General features: G+C 49.0%; 1 protein-coding gene and 1 long non-coding RNA gene across 2 annotated transcripts in view; one reads left to right on the top strand and one right to left on the bottom strand.

Annotated features, from left to right (window-relative positions):
• The window catches only part of trh (PAS domain-containing protein trachealess), a 592,592-nt gene extending 585,839 nt beyond the window's left edge, over positions 1 to 6,753 (bottom strand). The window contains exon 1 of the mRNA XM_084582630.1: positions 6,586 to 6,753. Coding sequence (XP_084438756.1) covers positions 6,586 to 6,634 — 49 coding nt within the window. The 5' untranslated portion in view covers positions 6,635 to 6,753. The remainder of the gene's footprint in view (positions 1 to 6,585) is intronic.
• A 54-nt stretch (positions 6,754 to 6,807) lies between these two features.
• On the top strand, positions 6,808 to 20,272 carry LOC146176304 (uncharacterized). Its single transcript, XR_014701519.1, has 3 exons — positions 6,808 to 6,960; positions 19,887 to 19,983; positions 20,065 to 20,272. It is a non-coding gene; the product is annotated as an uncharacterized LOC146176304 (long non-coding RNA).
• Positions 20,273 to 25,277: the final 5,005 nt, after the last annotated feature.

Consider the following 25,277-nt stretch of genomic DNA (forward strand, 5'->3'; position numbering starts at 1 on the left):
GCCGCTGGGGCTGTTGCGGAGGAGGTGGCGCCCTGTAGTGGGAACGAGCTAGGGGAGCAGGGCCATATGAGTCGTTTCGGTGGTCACGGACGGGAGGAGGAGCGGTAGAACACCAAGAAGAGCGCTGGATGGGAGCTGCCTGCAGGGAGCAGCTATCACAGGTGATTGCACTGCGGTTCACATCTTGATGGCGGGAGAGCTCATCACGGACAATTTGGCGAATCATCTCTGCCAAGTTCGGAGGCTCATGTGAATGCTCGTGAGAATCCACGCTTGCAACAGCGGTCACGTTAGGCAGACGGCCGAATTTCGGGGTTATGCGACGCAACTTTAAAGTTTCGAATGTACGACAGTGCTCGATCACGACCGCGGGAGAATCTAAGTTTTCTTTTGTAATTAAAAAGTTATATACATCCACCGCGATGCCCTTTAAGAGGTGGCCAACTCTGTCTTCGTCAGACATGCTCGGATTCACCGCTTTGCAGAGTTTTAGGACCTCTTCTATGTACATTGTGCATGTTTCACCAGGCCCTTGGGCTCGCTGGAATAAAGTCTGCTCAGCGCATTTCCGTTTTGCCGTGGTATCCCCGAAACAATTTCGAATCTCCTCTTTAAAACGATCCCAGCTCGTTAGAGACGCTTCATGGTTCTCAAACCATGTCAGGGCTGTGGAGTCTAAGAAAAAAAAAAACATTTGCCAGCATTACAGTGGCATCCCAGCGATTGTACTTGCTCACCCGCTGGTAATTTGTGAGCCACTCATCCACATCTTCGCCAGCCTTGCCAGAAAAGGTCCGCGGCTCACGGTAATGCTGTCATACGGGTGCCGCTGGACCTGGCTGCCGTGCGTCGCCGTCCTGGATCATTGCGGTGGTCAAAGGGGGAAGCCCAGCGAGTCGTCGGCTCGAACGCGGTAGAGAGGAATCCGTGGTGATCTTTGCAGCACCTTCCACCACACTGTTAGGGTTTATTTACAGAGCGATTCTGCCCCTTAGCCTGGTGTGCTAAGTAACAGATGGTGAGCTTTTTCTTCTTCTTTCTCTATTCCGGAGAGCCTCTTTTTGCACTTCCTTCTCCTCTTCTGTGCGCATGCCTGGCAATATCTTGCAAGTAAGCATGCACGCCCTCTTGGCAACCGGCCAAATAATCGTGCACCGAACCACAACACGTATGTTTTATAGGTCGGAAATAAACGGTGACCTCATGCATGCCTATGACTGTGAGCTACTGCTATGCATTTTAATTTTCTTTGCCGAGGAATTGAGAGGACATGAGCCAAGGTGGGTAGCGAAAACTCCTGATGCGAATGTAATTCGTACACGTGCTTGAAGTCACCTGTATGTGTCCGTCGTCTAGTTCTCGCTACAACCTACAGTCAGCCTGCTTCAAGGTCCCTCAGAAGTGCCCACGTCTGAAAAACTACTCAACGACAAACGCTGAAGCATTAACAACGCAAAAGTCTTTGAACGTATGCACAGAAATGAAACTAGAATGGCGAAATTGAATGTTCTCCATCACAGCTTCATGTATGTGCACGAAGAAACGAGTCGCTTCACAATGGAGATGTTTAATCACTATTAGCGGTTTTCTTTTTTTTCTTTTTTTTTCACACTCGCAGCGCAAGTGTTTCGCGGTGCTTCACATATTTCCAGAGCGCTGGGAAAAAGGGTACGCGCAATTTACGCTCTGCGAAACTCATTTTCACAAGACCGCTTCCGCTGACCCTGGTTGCATACGCTCATCAGATTCAGAGTCGGCGCGTCTCAAGTGCTGAAAGACAAGCCAAAGGCGCTAACAAGCGCCCAGCCTTCACCTGTTCCGAAGCGGGGGAAAAATTGGAGCTAAGTTTCTTTTAATATGTATTTATATTTTTACCTAAGCTCAAGCAAGCGAAGCGCGGGCAATCCATAACGCGTCTGTCCGCGGCCAGCCAGAATGCTCGGTCCGCGCCCCGACAGCATGACGGCTCGCGCGCCGGTTCCTGCGGCGCGTCCAAGCCCTGCCGTCAACGCAGTGCAACCGCCCCGATGCGTAAGGGAAAAAGCGACATACCCTTCGGAGCGCAGCTGTTGCGGCGGCCTTGCTACAGCCGAGACCCGGCGACAGAGCCACCCATGAGAAGGCAAAAGACCCCCCATCAAGCAGCAGGCCACTCCATCATGCAGCACCTCCGCTTCGCATGCGCCCAGCCGTCTGGCAACAGGTGTTCGGTCACTTTCGCATGACTTTCGCCGTGGATGCCACCAATATGGCGACGGCCGACGCTCGTTGCGCGCGCGCTCCCGCCGTCCGTCATTGGACGAGGCGCGGCTTTCGCTGTCCCGCCATTGGCCAAAGTATGTCACGTGACTCGACGAGAACGCCATGTTTCGGTTCTTGTTCCGGCTGGCCTCCTGGCCGTGTACGTCCCGTGGGGAAAATGATTTTTTGTCGGCCACTCCACTCCATCACGACCCAAGAGCTTCCTGCGGACAGCGGCGTTGATTGTTTCTGTCCGTCCGCCTTGTCACGCCCCCAACTCAACGCTCGAGATGACGCAGACGCGGGCGCATCGCTCGTCATTAAACGCTTTCCGTGTGCGCTTTCGAGCAAGCCGCGACGGGATAACTAGAGCCCTTCATAGAGCACAAATACTGGTTGCATGAAATAACTGCAAGGGTGCGACACGGGCAACTTACTAACAGCTCGGTAAGTAACCAGGTGTCTACTGTTGACTTCGCTCTATGTAATTACTAGTTTCCACAAACGTTACAAGGCGAAACGTTGTCTGTTTCGTCAAGCGTTGCAGCAAAAAAATCATAAAAACATAGTTTTTTTAGCCTAAAATGATCGCCGCCGGAGGATATAACACGCTATTCAGGACCGTTCAGACCTGTACCTGGATTGTACGACACAAGTGGATGATTTGGACTTCTGGATTTAGCGTCCCAAAGCGACTCAGGCTATGAGACGCCATAATGGAGGGCTCCGGAGATTTCGACCACCTAGGGTACTTTAATGTACACTGACAACGCACAGCACAAGCACGAGTGTCTTGCTTCTCGCCTCCATCGAAAAGAGGCCGCCGAGGCCGGGATTCGATCCCGCATCCTTAATTGCACACACAAGTCGAGCACCCTAACCACTGCGCCACCCCAACGGGCGTACGACAGAAGTGTTGTATAGTTCCTGATTTTCTTTCAATGTGAACACCGCCAGGGGGCTACAGTTATGTATATATACTTGTGTGTGTGTCATTGGATAAACGGTGTTCGTTCCATGCACTGGAAGGCCGAGGGGGCGAAGCTCATCCAAAGCATACACGCTTAAAGCGATAAAGCCCGTCGTGGGTTACAAAAGCTGTTAAATCACGGTTCCCAGGATGTAGCAAAACTTGATAAGCAGATTCTAGATCCAACCTGGAAAGTGTGTTCAAGGCTGTGCAGAAGTTAGCCGGTGTGGGGAAGCGGAACATTGTCCGGCGCGACAGCCTTGTTGGTTGCTCAAAGGCCGACACACAGGCGAATCCCTCCATTCTTTTTCTTTACCACGACGATAAGGACGACCCATTCTGATGCGTTGACGCGCTCAATTACATTCGTCTCTTCCAGCCGTCGAAGCTCTTCCGAGACCAAAAGGTCGTAATGACAGTGGTATAGGCGGCGAAGCTTAGGCGCAATGGGTCGTACGGGTGGACACGTTCTGACCTGGCGAATAAAATTCTTAGACAGACCAACGCCCCTTTCTACGAGGCAATGGAACTCTTCTCACAAGTAGCTGATAAGACACGCATGACACGGAAGCGGGTTTTTCCCCGATCCTTGTTCTTGGCTACCAGCTGCAGTGGCAATTGTCTGTAGGCAACGAAGGCATGAGCCATCAATTCTTAGATTAAGAGCCTTAATCGCATCGATGCCGAGAAGCGAAGTGCCCTTGTCCAAGGCATAAAACAAAATCAATGCTGTACGAGCCTTGTATTACCTTACCTCCGATACAAGACAGCCATGCGCCGGTATGGGCTATCTTGAATAGTCCAAAAGCTTAACTGCCGGTTCGGTACAGTATGCTTTTTGTGACGGAAATGCCGGTTGAAGAAGCTATACGACATTATGGAAACTGAGGATCCCGAGTCAACCAAGAATTTCAATCTGGTGTTTTCTACTGAGACATCAATGTGAATACCAGGCTGAGTGGATTCGGCCACTATCAGAATGCAGCGTCATTGCCTTCTTCACTGCCCAGTTCTCGAACAGAAGCAACGCGTCGGTCTTTGTTACACAGTGACGAAGTGGCCAACCCGACTGCAGCAATGGCAGCGTTTCCCTTAAGCCGGGCAGTGGAAAGACGCAGCAGAGTGCTGATTACATCCACAACGAAAGTAGTGAAAGGAGGCGTTGCGCAACGCATGATGTCGCAAATTCTTTAAGGGTGCTCGGGTGTCTTGTTTTACGTCGACGGCATCATTGTTTTTGGAAAGGGAAAAAGACAACTGAGCAATCCTTAAGACTATGAAAAGGCGCGGTTAAAGTAAGCAGGGCTTGAGCTAAATGGCAAGCGTGTGTTCTGCATAATTTCTTGGGCCGCAAAGTCACGCCCGGTGGCATCATTCCACAGCAGAAGTAGAATATATCAACATTCCCCGCTGATACTGATGGTTTTCGATGCTTCCTTGGGTTGGTAGAATATTACGCCAAGTTCATTCCCAATTTAGCCGATGTTTTCGAGTCTATGCGAGCCCTTCTTCGCAAGAATTTACTTTTTGTTTGGTCTGAGAACGTGGGTGCCAGTTTTCGAAAGGTTAATTCCGCGCTCGATTCCAGGACAGTACTACGGATGTTCGGCGCACCATGCCCGGTCGTTGTAGCCACAGATGCATCAGATCGAGGCCTCGGAGCTGTTCTTCAAGTGCATGGGCACATTATTCACTGTGGCGTTTGAGTCAAGGAACCTGTCACCTGCAGAAAGAAGGAACTCCGTGGGAGAACGCGAAGCACTCGCATATGTCTGGGCAATCGAGCACTGGCACGCCTATCTTTGTGGACATCACTTCACATTGTACACCAATCACCAGGCTTTGGTACCTTTCCTGTCAAGTTAAGGTACTGGTAGATGACCGCTTCGCATAGCGCGCTGGGCATAAATTTCTCCAGCATAACTATACGGTGCAATACTGGAAGGGATTGGAAAACCAAGTTGCAGACGCTCTGTCTCGTATTCCAGTTGGGTTACAGAATGATGAAACGGTGACAGACGAAGTGGTAGCCTTCATTCAAGCGCCATCTTGTATCACCAAAGAGCAATTCCAGCAGAGTCTAGCTGAAGACAAAACGTTACAACGAGTCATTTATTACGTAAAGTCGTCATGGCCTTCGCACAAATCCCTTCCGGTTGAACTAACCCCTATTCTAAGGTGCGCTAAAAATAGTTCGTTGTTGATAATAATCGGTTGCTCCGCGGTGAGCGACTTATTGTTTGAGAAGCATTAACGCCGCAAGTGGTCGTCGCAGCACATGAGGTTCATCCCAAAATTGTCACCTCACGACAAAGGCACGGCTACGGGAGCGGTTTTGATGGCCGGGCATGGATCGGCAAGTTTAACTCGCGATTCAGACCTGCAGCATATTCCAAATAGCGTACAAGAGAGCTAAGGTATCTGCTACTCCACTGCAGCCGGTGCCATTTCCAGACGGCCCATGGTAAAAGATAGCACTCGATATCGCGGGACCCCTGAAGCGGGCTTCACATGACTGTCGGTTTCCGATTACGCTGCTGGACAATTTTTTTTTTTTTTTGAAAGTGGCCTGAAGTACACTTTTACTGCGACGTCTCCACAGTTACAGTCATAAAGTTTTTGCTTTATGTATTTTCCCGTGAATGCTACCAGGATGAAATTGTGTGTGACAATGCGCAGTTCACGTCTACACAGTTTGAGCAGCTTTTAAAAGACTGTGTAGTCCGCTTTCTGTATTCATCCTTGTATTATCTGCAAGCGAAAGGGAAAGTTGGACGGTTCAACAGAGTTCAATTCGTATGTTAAAGTGGCAGCGCTAGAGCAGCATCCGCTTCGTAAAGCAGTAATCGAGTACTTGGTAAACTTATGAATAAGCACAATAAAAAGAAACTGGACGTTTTAAGAAGCACTAATGAACAGTTGTGTTACTTTTCGATGTTGACAATTCGCTCAGACCTCGTGTGCTGTATTTAAAGTTCTATTCGAGAACTATAATGAGTGCTATAAAGTGCCATACGAGCAAGTGTATTGTAACAATAAATTATGAAACATACACAGAAACGGGAATTTAGGAACGCTAACGAGGAATTCAAAGCATGCTGCTGGGCTCACCGAGGAGCCAAACAACACCACCGTCTAGGCAGCGTGATTTATTAACAGCAATCGTTTGATCAAATTCATTTAATGCAACCGCATAAATCGTGTAAAGCTATCGTTCACGCGTCAACCCGTCAGTAACAACTCCTCGAGCGAATTCATGCAGCTAATTGCTGATTAATGCGACACAGTAACTGAAACGAGCGGCAAAGATAACAAGGGAAAGGCTGTGCAGAATGTTAAGCACGCCTGAAAGCAATCAATGCTCACTTGCTCACCTTCTGAGTTAAAATTGCCAAGTGACGCATTCAGACGTAGTTCGAGCATGGTCTGTCGCCACTTGCCGCGACGGGAAGTCTCTCCGAAGAAGCGCTGACGCAGCACCGTCCGAGAACCTTTCCACGATAAAGCTTCACCGCAAAAAAAAAACAACGACGTGCGACTACGTCTGCCACATCACAAACCATGTTCACGTTGAGTGCAGACGCTTGCAAATGTAAGACGAAGACATCGCTTAACCACCATGCCATCTTCCCGCACGCAAGCCAATCGCGTTCTGGAATGTTCCGCCGAGTGTACAACGGTACAAGAGGAAAAGCCATGCGATGGGCTTTGTCTCAGCTGCCAGTGGCTCGATCTTGGGCTCGACCAATGTAACCCGATACTTCTCCTTTCGAGGCTCAGTCGAATCGCTACTGCGGTCGCGTTGCTCGGCCGCTTTCCCAAGCTGTATTTCACTCTCTGGTGCAATTTCAATTCGTTCCGAGACTTTCTTAACGGTTTTCTCTTGATACGCCAAAGAATGACCTGCCCTAACCTTTCAGTAATTGCTCCGAACTGTTCGAGAAGAGGTAGGAAAATTGCTTCGGAAGGGCGGCTGACATGGCGGCTGCTGTGTCAAGTTTTCCAAACTCTCCTTCAGTGGTAACCGTTGCGATGGGTAAACAGACACTCTGCTCCTCGGCCACCTGTCGTATCCAAGCGCATTCTCCCGTAAACTCGCTTGGGGCAAAGAAAGTAAGGTGGACTGCGTCAATAGTTGCTACGGGGTCTCGAAGTTCTCTGCACTTTTTGCCATTACCTTAACATCCTGTAATACGGCTTCCCCAGTATCTTCTGAAGCGTAGGTTCGTACCCTACCGCTGCATCCAGTGTTGTGCCGAAGAGAGTACGCCCCGTAGTTCACGTCACCCGTCTCGTGATCGAAAGCTGCCTCCTACTTTGGCGCTAGCGATAAAACCGACTCAGCGTTGGTGAAATGAACAAAGGCGTATTTGTATGCTGTATACATGGCATTATTACAGCATATCGGCACGGTGACTGAGGACTACAAGCTAGACACAACTGTAGTCGCACAACGACGGCCGGGGAGACTACGACGCATCCCTTCCTTGCGAGCGGCACGGCATTCGACGAACGCTCGTTAAGGTCTCGGTTGACGCAGTGTGCTCGATTATATAACCTGGAAAGTAGTTGACACCCAAATTGTCTAATCCGGGGGCAGCACGTGACGGCAGCCCAAGAGGTACAATCAGTGAGCGCACTGATCGCGCGCTTCAAATCTGCCACGGCGCAAAGGCGACTCGCCGCTAGGGGCCCGGTGCCGTATCGTTCAACAAGTTGCTCGTCGATGCTTCCTTGCGATGCGCCGCTGCCTTGCGGAGCAGCACCGAGGCTTGCGAAGAGGATGTTAGCAGGAGAAGCTTGACGTTCGGTTAAGCAGAATCCGGGCGGCTTGGCCGGGCACAACAATATGACGCGACGGTGTAGGCTACCGCCCCACATATAAAGCCCCACTCTAACCTAGCCGTATAAACGTGCCCGTGCGATTTTTTGCTCACAACGCCAATGCCGGTGGACGGCCGCCGACGCCGTATTTTCGGTGAACGGGGCCTTTAACGCTAGTTAATAATAGGTTTGGTATGGCTTCGTCCGGCTTCTTTATCGAGTCCTCCGAGGTTAGAATTAGTTGTGAGACATGTATTGCGAATGCGTGTTAGCCGCGTGGTTACGAAATTCGGCGAAACCTAACAAGGCCTTGCCCTCTCGCGCAATTAACACATGAGCACACGAGCTACAGATGCTGGTGAGGCGATTCCATAGCGCTCTCATGAGGCTAGCCACCGCGTTTTCTCAATGCCGTTGACATGTAAACATAGCAAACCAACGCAGTAGCCACGGGCTGCACTGGCTTTTCTTGCACAGCCGAGAAGCAGCGCAGGTGCGAGGTTTCGTTGGGTCGCGTTTCGTCGAGGAAACGCTCCCATCTATACTCGCATGTTCCTATAGTACGGTTTCTGAATACTAATTGTAGTGCGATGGTCACGCAATCTGGTCGACAGTTTAAAACAAACTTCTCGCTCATGCCTTCATATACTTGGCTCGCAATCATTTGTACACTGCAGCGATCCATCTTCGACGCAGGACGCTATTTTTAACGCCATATGGAAAACGATACAGACTGGACACACCGCAGCGGCAGAGCTCTCGATACACGCCTTGCACGACGCACACAACGCTAGACAACCATCTGCTTCTTTTGGTATGGTTTGGTTTGGTCTGGGGGTTTAACGTCCCAAAGCGACTAAGGCTATGAAAGACGCCATCTGGCTTTTACCGCATGCCTATAGGTAAAGCAGGGGCACACGGATGCAGGAGGACGACGCGTACTATTTAAGCCCTCCACTTGCAGAAGTTACAGCGTCCGGTTGTTGTCACGGCGAATAGGCGTTTCGTGGCATTTTGTCAGCCCCGAGAAAGATGGCGCCTTATGCCGGGGTTGGAGAGTACGCACAAGTCTGTCTAGATCCTAGTTTTAGTTTTCCAAAAAGTGTTCTGAAGGTGAATGGTCGATGGGTAACTACGGAGTTATTAAGCCTTGCTAAGCCCTGCAAAATCTGTCATCAAAATGCTTTGCCGGATGTGACGTCATAACTTGGTGATGACATATCGGCCAGTAATAGCAGCGATTAATGATAATAAAAATATACCGACAAAAAGGATGATTACTAGTAATAACAATTAATAAAATAATTAGTGACAGGTAACATTATTATAACTAGTGATGAAATAATTATAGTGATGAGATAATCACTATAACGTAACTAGTTCAAAGCTAATTAGTGTTAGTAATAGATAGTGAGTCATATGTAATCAGTGATAGCAAAAATGTCGCGACAGCGCTAATGCTTTCGCATTCTCCCAATGCAGTTTATGCAGTGACCTCTAAGGTTGACTGAGAGAAAAGTGGTGGTCCCGGGTTCGATCCCCGCTTCGGGACGAATTTTTCTTTAACTACACAGTTTCTGACAAAGCTGTGCAGATTTCCTTTGTTAGCCGTATGGCAGGGTGGGTGCCAGTGAGTAATTACTCCCTTATTAAAAGTAAGATCGAGGCAAGCTTAACATTTGGCCAACTGTTTAATAAACTTTTGCCCCCCTATGGCATTCCAATTGGACTGTGCCAATTGGCAATTGTACCGTGTTGTTCTTTCTTTGCGTGCGTGCGCGCGCGCATGTGTGTGCGTGTGCGTGTGCGTGTGTGTGTGTGTGTGTGTGTGTGTGTGTGTGTGTGTGTGTGTGTGTGTGTGTGTGTGTGTGTGTGTGTGTGTGTGTGTGTGTGTGTGTGTGTGTGTGTGTGTGTGTGTGTGTGTGTGTGTGTGTGTGTGTGTGTGTGTGTGTGTGTGTGTGTGTGTGTGTGGTTATTGTGCTTAGTGGCAGTTATTGCCTTGGAGGCTGAAAGAGGTGCGGTAACCGTCTCAGTCACCGCGAACACAAGAACAGCGCTGAAGAGAGAGACTGAGAGGAGGGGGGAGGCACCCGGGTTCATCATAACCTAACCAATCCCCATATAGTCTGCAGTCTGTTTTGCTCACTGCTACATAGAGCTCGTAAAATTTTATGTCAGCGTATACTAAGTGTGTATTCGGCGTTGCCCTGAGAAAGTTGTACGAAGAAAACGGGGCGCGGTTGTGCGAATCCCAGCCACCATTCACCAAATTCTCGTCTTTAATTTCAAACAAAACTGCATGCTCTCATCGGGTCATCGAGTTGGTTCAAGCCTTTGATTTGTTCTTTCATACATCTGAGCAAAAACAATGGTGAATTTTTGCCAACTGAACGTTTATCGAAACCTCAAATTTTAACAGAATTCTATTAAGGGGACAAGAACAAAATTCTGATATCGGCTTTCGAATATAGATGTACAGTCCTGAGCAAAAATGCCTTTTTTCTCTTAGTGCAGGATAGCAGGTCGGCTTCTTTTGCCGCTTAACCTACCTGCCTTTCTTCCTTCTGTTCCTCACGCGCAAAACAGCGCGTTCTCCGACGATAATCAGAGAACTTGTTATCCAAACTATGGCCGCGGCGTTGCAATGGAGTCAAAATGCAGATATGATGGCCGTTTTTGCTGTGCGGTTTTTCTCAATGTGGTTTCTATTTGTTCTAGATTTTATTCGTGATTGCTTGTTACGGATGACTCGATTTGTTCAAACATTTGCTGGTGAAAAAAAGTGTCGATATTAGGCAAAACTGCAAACAAATTGTACATCGATGATTCACATACTTTGAACATTGGAATAAAGTGTTCTCTAACATTGACACAAAGAAGGTGAAGGTTTCATGATCTCTATTTAATATTTTTATTTATTTATTTAATTCCTTCAGTGTGATGCAACGCCCTCAACATTAAACGGCTTCACGAAGAAGAACCATAGAAAAAAAAAAACGGATAGATTTTTTTTTTCAAGTTCCAGTCCTTCTCTTGCCACCAGTGTTATGCACCAGTGCTCTGCATATAAAGGAAAGGGAGAAAGGGGAGGAAAAGGGCAAGAAAGCCACGCACTGGCACTCTAAAATTGCAGCCTGTCCTGCAGGCCCGACGCTCTTATGAAACGGAGGTGTGCCTGGCAGGCCTTCACCCCAGGTGATCACTGCTGACACTATCCGATAATATTTTTATCCATCAGCAGGCGGATCTAGATTCTCTAGTGCATGGCATAGAGGCCGGCTTTCGCACTGTATTCGGGGCACTCACAAGTATAATGTATTGAATGGTTTTTTCACTACCACAGATGTCTCACATAGGGTTATCAGCCATGTTGATAACAAAAGAAAAATGGTTTCTGAAGACAACACCAAGCCAGAGCCGATACAGCAAAATTTCTTCACGTAGTGATAGGCCGGGCGGAAGTCGGAGCTTTAGGTGAGTGTTTAGGAAGAGGATACGGTGGTTCGAAAACTGGCGGGAGTTCCGCGAGGCAATCGTGATTTTCCGAGCAAGTGTTAAAAATCAAGTCGTTGCGTCTCCCCTTGTACAGAGGATGGACACACAAACGTCCTCTTCGTGGGCTGTTCGCGCTATGATCTCCGCCCAGTGATTGCCACTGATTCCCCAGTGTCCAAGTAGCTACTGATAAATAACGCCCTGCCATTTTAAGAGCGTTAGCTCGTACTATCATTTGCCGGTTTCTCGTGCGTTTCTTCGTCGCACTCAGAAACAAGATGACGGACAAGTCACGTGATCATATTTACAGCATTGCAAATAATTTCTTAGCTACTGAGTGACCAGCCATACATGTAGTCCACTACCCGGTCCACCATGTGTGATGTCATGATTTCCCAAAGCCACGTGACTGAGAACCCACCGCCAGCGCTGCATTGTTGTTGCTGTTGTTGTTGCGACTGTATGAAGAAGGGAAAGAAAATGCACAGGCCTGCTACTGGCTCTGTAGCTGAGCCACCTCCGCTGCCTCGTGCGGACAGAAGAGAGTAGAGAAGAAAGAAAGAAAAAGAAGAATGAGAGAAAGACGCGCGTCGCAACAGCCGTCGTCCACCACCGAGGCGTAGGCGGGTGCAATGACGGCCTACAACAAATACAGTCCGATGGCAGGCTAATCCCCGCCGCAATTAAGCAGCAGTGACCCAGCTCAGTAGGGCCAGGAGCAGCCACCCATCTCCGCCTCCCCTTACTATACTATCGACCGGCCTTATAGGGAATGGGTGTGTGCCACCACTTACAGTCATCATTACTGGCAACACTGCGGTCCATGGTGCGGTGCGGCGCGAGGACGTGCGGAAGGCTTCAATGATTGTGATCGACGAGTGAGCCGGTTGCTGTGAACGTTTAGGTCGTGGTTATTTGTGTTTTTTTTTTCCTTCGCTATAGAACTTTTTGGCTCTGTCGCGTCGCGAGGCGCTGGCGACCCGTTGCAAAGGGTACAGCCACTATCATCATCACCATCAGAGTGGGGCCAAACGAATCAGCACCATATGGCGCACGGAATTGCTTTTTCGAGCTGAATCCTAACATGTGCAAAGGATTCGCACAGACGACCTTTTGTCCTCGAAACCATGCTGAGGTGCGACCTTCAGGGCCGCCTTCGCGAGTGAATAAGTGGTCTTACAGAGGTGCTGGTGGTACCAAACGAATCGCTGTTTCGTAATGCACACGTTTGTGGCGAAATTGAGAAAATTTTCTAAAACTCTGATTCTCTGAATTCTCTTAATCGTATAATCGTACGTCTGCGGCCGTCAAGTTCTTTTATTGGTGGCAGAATGATGTAGCGTAGCTCTCGGATTTCCGCTACCAGTTGCTTGTGGGAGCCACGACGAAGAGCATTTTGTAAGCCTTGGAGCGCGTTAGCTGATACCTTGTGCACTACGCTAGAAAGCGAGGGGGATGGGATTATGAGCTGGGCGAGCTGATAACACGGGAAAAGTAATGCGTGGCTTTTCACGGGATTTCGGCACTTCTGGGAGGTATGGCACATAACCTTCGAAACGCGAAAACCGCCGACAGAGGAAGAGTGCGACGTGCTACACCCATACCCTTAATGGCGCAGCTTAAGTGCAGCGGAGTCGAACAAGTATATGATTTCCCGTTTCCTCCTTATCAATCAAATTGATTGCCCGAAATTTTACGCTTGCTTGGAAAGCAGCATAAAGGCATCACCTACGTGCACTCGCTCCATCAGGAGCGATGCAAGGAGAACGTGCTCAGCAAAGACTCAGGCCATTTCAGTCGGGGAGAACAAAACGAGTTAGATGGGATGTCATTCTTTGCGGAAGTCAAGAAACGGTGAGCAGAGAGCCAATCCGATTCCGCGCATGTTGAGCCGGCGCGCGCGATCAAGTGCGTCGAATACGGAACTGCTGCTTTTCGGGCGCGGCTCGTCCGGTAAACTGCGCCAACGCGGGGCAATCGCACAAACACGAGCGTGCTCTGCAGGCTTCGCAGCCATTGAACGTCGCAGGCAAACGACCACCGGCACTGCCGAATGGCGCCATAAAATTTGCATGGGGCCGCATTCTGGGAACGGCACCTACGCATATTGGCCGCGCTCTCATCGATTCGTCGTGCTCTGTGGGGGAGCAATCATACATACGACCAGAGGCAAACTACTGGCTGTACGCGTATCGCTTTCCTTCAGCGCAACTCCTCAGGAATCGCAACGCCCGTCCGTGGAACCGTCTCGAACAGGGCAGACGCCTATACCGAGCTGAATGCCTGCACGACGTGCTCCCCTGTGTGTTTTGCGCAGTGGCTTCCTGAGCAAAGGTGACCACCGACTGCGATATATACTGCTGTTGCATATTTTAGTAATGACTATTATTGGTTATGAGAAAAGGATATCTGCCCACTGAGTCTCACTCTCACTCTCGACTGACATGAATGTAGGGCTGAAGGATGGGTTCACATAATCGAGAGAGAAAATGACGTCGTAGTGGACGACCCTTGACTACTTGGTGTTCTTATAATGAGTGCAATGACATCGCGTAACACAGGCACGATCACGCATTTCGGTTCCATTGTGACGCGGCCGCCACGCCTGCTACACGCAAGACAGCGACGACTGCACTACGCTACGAGTACCAATTCGCACCCGCACGACTACATTCCTTTCCTGTGGCACACACAATACGCTCGACGAAGCTTTACACACGCAGACCCGCGTCGCCCTAGCCCAGAGGTTAGCGCGCTCGGCAACTAAATCTGAGGACGTGGGCTGGAACCCGGCAACAGCGGCCGCGTTTCTATAGAGGCGAGACACAGAAAAAGCCAGCCCGTCCCTCTGCGCAATGCTAGTGCACGTTAAAAATACCCAGGTGGTCGAAATTATACCGCCGCCCTCCACTACGGCACCTCTTCATTCACTCCCACCTTCCTCCTGTCCTTCGCGGCGTGGTTGAACTGTTACCCGATAGTTAGCCACTGCATCAGAAGGCTCACTGCTTAATCTATGGCTGGATAGGCTTTTCAGTGAGCACTGAGCCTGTGATAAGTAGGATAGTTACAGCGCCTTTCATCTCCTCAGAATACAGAAATATATGGAGGACATTTAAGTTTCGCCTTTACGGGTATAACGCGATAGCGTGGGCGACCACTCGACATATAAAGTCTCCCTTTAACCAAGCCTCCCTTTAACCAAGAGAGGCGCTTGCATGTTTATGGGCATGCGAACATTGGCATATGTATAGTGGGGCCGCAGGTTCGTGCTACGAACGGACCATCAGGCATTGGTAACACTGCTGTCAACAGGTTGGAAGGCGTCCACTGCGTGTTGAACTCTGGTGTTCTAGGTTGTGACGGCACAGTTTCACTGTGAAATATACAAAAGGACAGACAAACCAATGGTGTTGCGGACGTACTTTATCGGTTACCTTTGAGGCTAACTGAGGACGAACCTGTTGAAGAGGTGGTTGCTGCAGTTTCTAGCCTGATAACTAAGAGTGAACTACAAGCACCAACAGCTGCTGATCCCCTACTAAACGAGTTAGCACGGTATGTTAGCTCTAGATGGCCGGCAAAGAACTGTTTAGCTGGAAAATTAAGGTTGTATTTTCGCATTCAAGGAGAGCTGTCAGTGGTAGATGGACTACTGCTTCGTGCTGAACGAGTCGTACCCCTTCGGCACTCAGCTCCAGATTGGTCATATGGCACACGAATTGCATCCAGGCATTGCGCAAACAAAACAACGTTTGAGAAAACAGTATTGGTGGCTCGGAATGGACAGTGAAGTTGAAGCTGCGATTAGGAACTGTGCGGTTTGTAAAGCACCAGATAAATCTGCAAAAACGGTAACGCTCCCATTGCAGTCAGCGGAGTGGCCAGAGAAGCCCTGGGGAAAGCTTGGAATCGACATTGTCGGACCGATGGAGCGAACACCTCCGGTGTGCAGATTTGCGGTAACTGTCATTTATTACCACAGCAAGTGACCAGAGGTGGCATTCGTGTCCAGGATAACTACACAGGCTGTTATGAAAGTACTTCTGGAACTGTCTGCAAGAGAAGGGTATCCCAAAAGCATTGTGGTGGACAATGGGCGTCAGTTCATGTCTACATGTTTTGAGCAAGCGTTTGGAGGACCAGGGGATCGAACAATGCGTTACAGCTTTGTACTACCCACAAGGCAATGGGCAGATTGAGCGATTTAACTGCGTGTTGAAAGAATATATCCAGGTCGCGGCGTTGGAACGGAGGCCATTGAAGGAGGCAATCTCCGAGTACCTGGGTGTGTATAGGGCCACCCCACATGCAGTTACAGGTCACTGGCGTTCCTGTTGCATGGAAAACAGAGGACAAGATTGGATGTGGTAGGCCTTCCAGGAAAGGAGTTTTTTGAGGAACCTCTAGTCGCCATGGAAAAGTTTAAACATCGGATCAGAGAACAGCAACAACGAACAAAAAGTATACAGATGAAAAACGCCAAACGCCGTGCCAGAACGTCCACCACTGAACCAGGAGATTTCGTGCAAAGAAACAAGGCGGACCGAAGACTAAGCACAACTTTTCCTTGCCAATGTAAGTAGAGAGAGTGGGCAAGCACTCATTTTTCTTGGCAGACGGAACTGAATGGAATGCATCGAAGCTGACAGTAATTGCCAAAGGAGAGGCCGAAGGGGCACAAGCGTTGGCTGGCACGTTTACAAAGCGACATGGTGCAGCCAGAAGATTTTCCTGTGACCTACAGGCTCGTGTAGGTTACAGGGCGGAACCGGAGACCCCTGCTACCTTATTTATGGACGAATCGGAACTGGTGCAAACTGAGGACACAGAAAGGAGCATTCGTCATCCTGGAAATGTACCGGCCACACAAACAGAGTCTGCACCTCAGCTGCCTGACCAGTTAGCCTAAGACCGAAAGACTGGAGAGTGCCATGTGTACTGTGAAGTTCATGTGAAGAGCGTACGAGTTCATGGTTGTGCTATTTCCGTTGCGTTGTATTACGAGGGGGGAATATGTGTATGTATAGGGGGCGCTATCAACCCTTCATCTCATCTATATTTAAGCCACATGTCCTCGGAATAAAGGAGCGTTTCTGGTACCCCGACATGTAGCCTCGTCTGGTCATTTGGCGACGCCATCACACGTGGCTTAGGAGGTGTAGCTTGCGTGCCACCCAAAGTCCAGCGCAAGTAGTTAAAGGGCCACTGTCCAGGGAAGGCCCTTTTAGGCAAAGGAGCCCAGTGTTTTAATCAGGTACCGGAGATAGTCTGTGCAAAATTCTACAGCGACACGCGCGCCGCAAAGCATCGAAAATACAATTCAAAGCTCTCTCATGCTCTCCTTTGAGAAGCCAGCTTCACCGCTTCCTGCGCTGGCCCGACGGGCCCCGATAATGACGTACGTACCGTGAACGGCGTCCATTGGTCCGTCTCGCTGACTGACGGGAGAAGGATGGGTGTCTACCGCTCGCAGCGCGCTTTTCCCTCGCCACGGCCAGACTAAATCCAGCGGCGCGCGCTCCCTCGACCGTTTTTTTTTTTTTTTTTCGCGCTCGCGGAGAGCCATGCCCCACTTCCCGCCAAACGCGGAGGAGGAAGGGGAATTTGTATTGCGGAGGCTAGACGACCTCGGGCAGGAGAGTGAAAAACCTTTGCGAGGGAACGGAAGGAGAGAGGCAGGATAGAATCGGGTGATTGCGGTGGCTGTAACTGCGTTATTAGTTACTCTTTTCAAAAACATTTTGCGGCCTTGCGTTCCAGGGGCGAAGTCTCACAGTCACCGGGGAAGAAAATATTTTCGACCGGAGGGTGGACAGTGGGCCTTTAAGAAATGATAAGCATCGCCTCCATAGCGGGAGTACGACTCCGTAGCGCTCAGAGGCGGGAGCGCTGAGTGGCACGCGCAGTTATGATACAGGTGAGCTCGAAAGAAGGAGGTCAAGCAGACAGCTGTAAAAAATGTGAACTTCTACAGGAGAAACCCGGTAAGTAAAGGCGAGCGAAAAGATAGTATTCCAAGTGCATAGCACGGATTAGCCCTCAAGCAGACATGGCAGTAATTAAATTACAGTAATGAAATTACTGTATTTTAATTACTTTTCCGGTAATTTGTAATGTAATGAATTACTTTTACGATTTAGTAATTTAGTAATGCAATGAATTACTTTATGGTAGTAATTTCGCAGCAAAAGTAATTAATTCCTTTCGAAATTACTTTTACTAAAGTGAGCCACTACTCCTTCGACAGACAACAAAGTAGAGTGCCGCGAAAACATGAACGACATGCGGCAAGCCGATGCCAGCGTAACGGATCGGCAAAAAGAGAAGGAATTGAGCAGGACAGTGCGTCTAAGACCTCGTGTGTAGCAAGGTCACTTAGTGCGGCTATCCCATGGCAACCATTCTCCAAGCAGTAGAATACAAGGCGTCAAGGGAATGCCGAAGGGAGACGGTGCAAAAAGGCTGGTTGGAAACTAGTTGGAGTGCGGCGCAGTGGCACTCGCTGTTGAGTCGGCTAGGGCACAGTGGTGCCTGGTTACTCGTCACCACGAGGCGAGGGAGGATTGGGTTTGAGGGAGATAAGTGGAAGGATCCACGGCATGAGCCCCCGTGGCTTGAGCATTAAGCAATGAGCACAAGGTGCCGACGTCGATTCTTGGGACTGCGGAAGCAATAACCTAACGTCTTTGGGCCCTTCAAATGGCGGAGACAGCTCCGGGCCAGCAAGACGCTGGGTTTGGCGGTATTTTCACGATCGTTCGACCATGCTTCTGCTTTTGTTGTCTTGTTTTTGTAATAGCAAGTGCTGTACGAAAGAAGGAAGGAATAGCTCTCTGGGACGGAATTTGGCGGGAAGACGAAAAAATGTGTGCTTCAGTCTGGAAAACAAGTTGTTCTTTTCTTTACTAGCTTTACTTAGTTTTTGCATGGATGGAAACTAGAAAGTAATTTAAAAGTAATTGAATTTATTTATTTATTTATAAATAAATTACTTAATTACTCACTAGAAGTAATTGTAATGTAATTTTCTTACTTTTTAGGAGCAGTAATGAGTAATGTAATTTAATTACTTTTCTGAGATTTTCAGCAAACTAATCAGAAATGTAATTTAATTCCCTTACAAAAGTAATTTTGCCATGTATGCCCTCAAGGTTATTCGACGTTGATTTTTTGTACTACTGTTAAAAGCTGTGAACTTGTCCGTATATAAGGCTACTGTGCACAAGTGTTCAGCACCAGAAACATATCTGCCTTAGGCGTGGGTCGGTGTGTTTATGGAAGGCGGCTGGTGCAATGTCCCAGCTGCCGGTGGCAAATGCAGCCCAGGTTGGGGCCCGAGGCGAGGGCTGTGTGTCCTCGATGAGGCGGCTATGGGCGTCTTCCTTCGTACAGAGGAACAGGGACGGCGTTCGTGGAAGGTGCCGTGACATTGAGTACGTGTCCGCGGTGGATGCACCGAGTTCATTGGAAATTTGCGCGGTATCTAATATCTGCTCTACTTTGTGATGCACTGCGCTGCACCTTCGGGTTGGAGCTCAGGCGTTACACAGGCTTGCTGCGCTGTGGGACGATGCCGGGGCACTAAGGTACCGAGGCCGTTCGTACGGCGTGGGTGACTGGGGCAGGTCTCAGCCTACATCGCAGAATTCGGATGGAGCAGCCCGTGGCAGAGGGCGGCTCCCGAGCTCCTGAAGGGAGAAAAGCGCCGTTCGCTGAGCGGCTGCAGCTTGTGAAACTGTCACGATCACACTGCCCACTCAGCGTCTCCGGCGGCACTTCACGCTCAGTATAGGAGTGGGAAGAGCTCTCCTTACCAGGCGCTCGTCGTTAAGCGACCGACTCTGAATGGAAGACGGAGCCTCGCTCGGTTCTCTCGGGCATTAACGCATCGCCAGCTCATTTTTGCTCCGCGATACTCATTATCATGGTTCCAGTTTTTCCCGCACCGAATCCGCAACCCGAACGTTTTTGATCCACGGATGGACCATCAGTAGTAAATAGCAGGCACGTCTTCACAGGCGTAAACTGCATACCCGACCGCAAATACCGCTCGCGCGGCATACCGGTCTGCGTTGGACGCTATAGGCTATCGATGTTACCCAGTAGTGATTGGAAGACGAGAGCGCAATAGGGGGTAAGATAGCATCGGCCGAACGCAGGGGCATCTGCGAAAGCTTCCGAAAGAGAAGAGTAACGAAAAGCTGCCCCGTACTATATATAATGGAACACGTGACTGCCTGTTGCATGTAATGCTGGAGGGTATTCCCTCCTACAGTGGTGCACATTTTCATTGTAACAAAGAGGATTTCTCCTCACACTTGCCAACCTGAATTTTCCTCTTTTTATCTCGCAGGTGGAGAATAAACATCACATCCCACCTGCCCAGATTGGCAGCTGGGTGTAGGCTTAGCGCCGACTCCGGACAGTTTTCATCTTCAGGACACTTCATGGTGATTGCATTCATGTTCTTCCTTTGAGAAACCTTAAGTTAGTCCAATGTGCAAATCTGACAGTCATTTGTTTTGTTTCAGGAATGATAGGCCATCGCTTATTTGTCCCAAAGTTCCCATCTGCGCTCGAATAAATGCATTCACTGAGGCATTGTTTATTGTTCTCGCCCGCCATCATCATTCAGCACTGGGGAAACCTATGTTTCCTAGGGAATATTATAGGGAAGCCCACTGCACCCTCGGATCGCTATCGCCATCGTGTCTCCGACCACGGTGTCTCCGACCTCATCTCTCCCGTTCAAACCTTGAAGCTACTAGCCACTGTACTGAAACTGTGCCTTGCCCTTGCGGCCGGCAATTCTACCATGATGTGTCCGAAGTACTGGAAGCGTTAGCCGTCGGATCAACTCATTAAATCCTCTTTTCACTTGGTGGAAGTAGATCCAAGGTTCCCAGTACCCTTCTCGCCCTCGAACTTCGCAAACGAACGCTGACCGCCCCAATGACGGAGCCGACCCCACTGCACCCAGCTCCGCCAGTCACCTGCACTGGCACCCTACGTCAACGGGACCCCGCTACCTTGAGTGGTAGCAGCGAGGACGACGTCGACGATTGGCTGTCCGCCTACGCAAGTCAGCTGTCGCAATAACTGGGACAATTAAGCTCAACAATGTCATCTTTAACTTTCAAAACGACGAGTCGTACATTACCACATGCTTAGGTCTTCGGCCACCCCGCCGTTCGCAAAATCCGCGCGGAAAAGCGTCTTCGCTCGCGAGCGCAGCTGATAGATGAATCGTTCACGAGTTACATAGAGGACATTAACAGAGGTCGATAAATACGTCATGTCCTTACGGGAATCGATGACGGCGCCTTCAACATGCTCACCGCCAAGAGTCGCGCTGCGGTCAAGGAAGTCTATGACCTGTGCCAAAGCTACGGCAAGCTGCACAAGGAGCGAGTTTTGTTTCGCCGCCCACCTGACGCTTCGCTCGCTGGACTGGCAGCGGAGCGGGAGCCATCTGGCCTCTCCACAGAAATCAAAGCATTTGTACGTGAGGAGGTCGCGCGACAACTGTCTGCTGCCGTCTGTGACGGAGTCACCAACTAGCCTTGCTCCGGAGCTTCGCCGTGCAATCCAGCGACAAGTCTCGGAAGCCGTCCCTAAGGCAAATTGGCCACCAAGGCCGGTTCGGATCCCGTGAGCTGCCTCTCCATGTTTTCTGTATACGCAATGCTTGGTGTCATCAACGGTACTGGAACCATGGAAGGACGCAAACATCTTAATTCACAAGAAACGGGACACTAAGGACTTGAAAAAATCAGGCCAATCAACTTACTATCGGTTACATATAAGGTGTTTACTAAGGTAATCGCTAATGACATCAGGACAATCTTAGACTTAAACCAAGCAAGATATCAAGCAGGTTTTCGATAAGAGCACTCAACTAACAATCATATTCATGCATGCCATGAACCAGGTGATAGAAAAATGCTCGGTATATAACCAGCCCTTATACATAGCATTCATTGATTACTAAAAAAGCATTTGACTAGAAACCTCGCCAGTTATACAGGCATTGCGAAATCAGGGTCTGGACGACCCGTATGTGAAGGTACCGATATAGTGGCTGCACAGCAACCATAGTTCTGCATAAAGAAAGTAACAAAATTCCTATAAAGAAAGGTGACAGGCAAGGAGACACGATCTCCCCAGTACTATTCACAGCTTGCTTAGAGAAAGTACTCAGAGACCTGGAATGGGAGCAGTTAGGGATAACAGTAGATAGAGAATACCTCAGTAATCTGCGATTCGCTGATGACATTGCCTTGCTAAGTAACTCAGGGGGTGAACTGCAATGAATGATTGATGACCTAGACGAGAAAAGCAGAAAGGTAGGCTTGAAAATCAATATGCAGAAGGCTAAGGTAATGCTTAACAGCCTCAGGAAGGAACAGCAGTTTACGTTAGGTAGCGAAGCACTGGAAGTAGTAGGCGAGTATGTCTACTTAGGGTAGGTAGTAATCGCAGATACGGATAATGAAAGGGAAATAACATGAAAAATAAGATTGAGATGGAGCGCATTTGGAAAGTACTCGCCGATTATGACCAGCAGCCTACTGCTATCGCTCAAGAGTAAAGTATACAACAGTTGCATCTTACCTGTACTCCCCTATATAGGGCTGAAACGTGGAGGCTAACGAAAAGGGACCTATTTAAACTGAGGACAATGCAGAGGGCTACGGAATGAAATATAGTAGGGGTACCGTTAAGATAGGAAGCGTGCAGAGTGGGTTAGAGAAATAAGTCAAGTTACAGACGTTCTAGTGGAAATCAAGAAGAAATTGGCATGGGCAGGACATGTAGTGCGAAGAGAGGATAACCGATGGTCGCTTAGGGCAAGAAACTGGATTCTAAAGGAAAGAAAGCGTAGCAGGGGGCGGCAGAAAGTTAGATGGGTGGATGAGGTCAAGAAGTTTGCTGGGGTCAAGTAAATGCAGATAGCACAGGACCAGATTAATTGGATGAATATGGGAGAGGCCTTCGCCCTGCAGTGGGTGTAGTCCGGATGATGATGATTCGCGCCAGCTCCTGTTCAGGTACTGCGTCGAACGTCTGCCGAAGTCTCTTCAAGTCCACCTCCTACGCCGTGCCTATGCTTTGCCCCCTGTGCGTTCGGCACCAACAGCTTTTGCCCCTCCTTTGCCTCAGACCTCGTCTCCATGGGGCACTTCAGGCAACAGGGCTATGCCTGCGCCATCCTTGGGCACACTGCACGCTGCTTCCGGCGCCGCCTATCTATATATATGGCCTTTGCTGCATGGCCTGTGCCACCTTATTTGGCCGTCCAGTTCCCAGTCCCACCGGGTCCGCCAACAGCGCCCCCTGATCATACGGATTTCCTCCCTCGTCGTTCGCCTCCACGTTGCCGCTCCATTTCGCCAATGCGCCGACGACCCGCTACCGAGCCGGAAAACTAACCACCGCAGTTCGCGAGGCACGAATTGCATATTCGACAAATTTAAAGACCTCGTCTTCCTCCCTCAAATGTTGTTGCTGCTGTCGTTGAAGGTGTTCATGTCCTTGCGCTCGTCGACACCGGTGCCGCTGTATCTGTCATCAGTCAAAGCGTTAGCTGTGGTTTAGCTTGTGATTAAACCTGGAGTTACGCGAGAGCAATCTACATGGCTAAGCTTAGGTTCGGCTTGAAAGTAAAGACATGGCTTTTACACATAGTAGTTTACTCTATGGTTAGTTTTATTTACGCGATAGGTGAATCACTTTACGTATGAGCACACCTTGCCTCTCGTCGCTGCCCATTCTCATTCGCGTGTAGAAGACTTCATTCAAGCTGCCGTGAATGGAATAATTTCCTGCTCCAAGAATACCTGAGATGCAGGTAGTCATCAGATCTTAAGAGATGTCCAGTTTGCATGTTTAATAAAATGTTTCTTCAAGGTTCCGAAACCTCGCTGCGATGATATACGCTGTCCCCGTAAGGATAGATAATACGAGGCCATTTAGGGACTCTTTTGCCAAGCTATCAGCATATTCATTCAAAGTCACATTGCTATGACCTGGTACCGATATTATGTGTACAAGGTTTAAATTTCAAGGGATCAGGGAGAGGAAGGTTTTTACAATTGCAGAATACACTGACGAAGAGAGGGACGACCACAAGGTTGTAGAGTCGGTAATTACAGCCACCGCAGAAAAAGAAGAGTCTAGTTTCAGAGTACTCCGCTTCAAGAATTGGGTGAAGTATACCTGAGGCGAATGTGCATGAGCTGCTCTTACGGTGCATAAAATTCTATGATCAAGCGTGTCGGCGGCAAATGGGCAGCAAATTAAACCATATGCGTATTTGCGTATTTGGCATTGACAAGATGCGTATTTGACATTAAGCAGGGGTGGCGATGTGCAAATGTAGAATGTGTATACCTCGCAAAGCGACTGCGACATGCAGTGTGAGTAATGCCTTGGATGAGCTTTCTCCACTCGCATTTTACGCCGAGGGTTTTTTTGTTCATTTTTGTTATCCGAAAATTACACGCCATATTATATGCAGGATTTTGCGGGACATTCCTTTTTTTTCCTTCGAAGTTTGTCACAAGTCAGTGATTTACACACACCCCCGCAAAGGGCCACATGTTGTCCATAGCTGGCTTGTGGTGGAACCTTGACTTCCACATGAAAGAAATTATGGTGAATACGAGCGTCCTGGCTTCAAAGCGACATGGACAGGGCGTAATGAGAAGCATGGCGCAATACGATGGCGCCACGTTGTGATACCAAATGGAAGCATGTGGTGTACGTGCTGTCTGGCTATTCTAGGCACTATAGTCTATCGGCGTTCTTGTACTCGTAATTAGGGCTGCGCTATAAGTAAAAATGACTACCTCTTCTTCTCTACCATCCATGCCCCTCCCTCAAACCCCTCCCCCCCCAAGAAATATATTTGGTCATCCCACTTAATTTCAGTTTCTGGGGAAACACCTCCACAGATTGTTTATTGCTTCGGTGGATCCAGACGTCTACCCTACATTTTCTCAACTTCTCATTATGCTAGTGTCTTATATAGTATCCCTTACTCCCGCCACTGGGTTAAAGTGCCATCAACTTCTGATGCAGCCCAAGAACTAAGGCCATCATCCTATCATAGTGGGACGGTTGTGACAGAGCAGTAAATTATCTGTCATGAGCTTGTTAGAACAGCAGCAGCGTAACGAGGGTAACAGTTGACAATTGCAGTGCAAGCTGAATTGTTGGCAAACAGTTGAAAGTTTGCGAGGGGTGACAACTGGGAGCGCCATACATTTGTGATATCAAGGGGCAACAACTGGGACCAATGATGGCTTAGAATGTGTCCACCATGCATTGGTAATCTCAGCCACTTGCCTGCAGCCATCCCGCGCTGTTGATACAGGTTTCAGACAAGTGCCCCTTCGACATTCCAAAAATTGGGATCACTTTTACTGAGGACTACACTTGGCGTGGAGAGCAAAGACTCTGCCAGTGTTTTCTCGATACCTTCGAAAAGTTTTCCCCTTGCTTTCCTTGCTTAGAAAAGCATCCACACCAATTGCAACCCCTTGCTTTTTAATCTTTTCCTTTTATCATTTGCGTGGAAACTTAGTTAGTCGTCCTCAAGAACCATATATGCCTCTAGAGCAAGGTTCATTCCTGAAAGGTGTAGCTTGTGCAGTGTTGCTCTGCCATAAATTTACATCAGCCCTCAAGCAGCTCAGAGGAGGGAGTCGTAAAAAAACAATTTTTACTCGTATGCGATAAC

Source organism: Amblyomma maculatum, chromosome 10 (genome assembly GCF_055883805.1).
Source record: "Amblyomma maculatum isolate TAMU_Amacu chromosome 10, ASM5588380v1, whole genome shotgun sequence".
Classification (NCBI taxonomy): Eukaryota; Metazoa; Arthropoda; class Arachnida; order Ixodida; family Ixodidae; genus Amblyomma; species Amblyomma maculatum.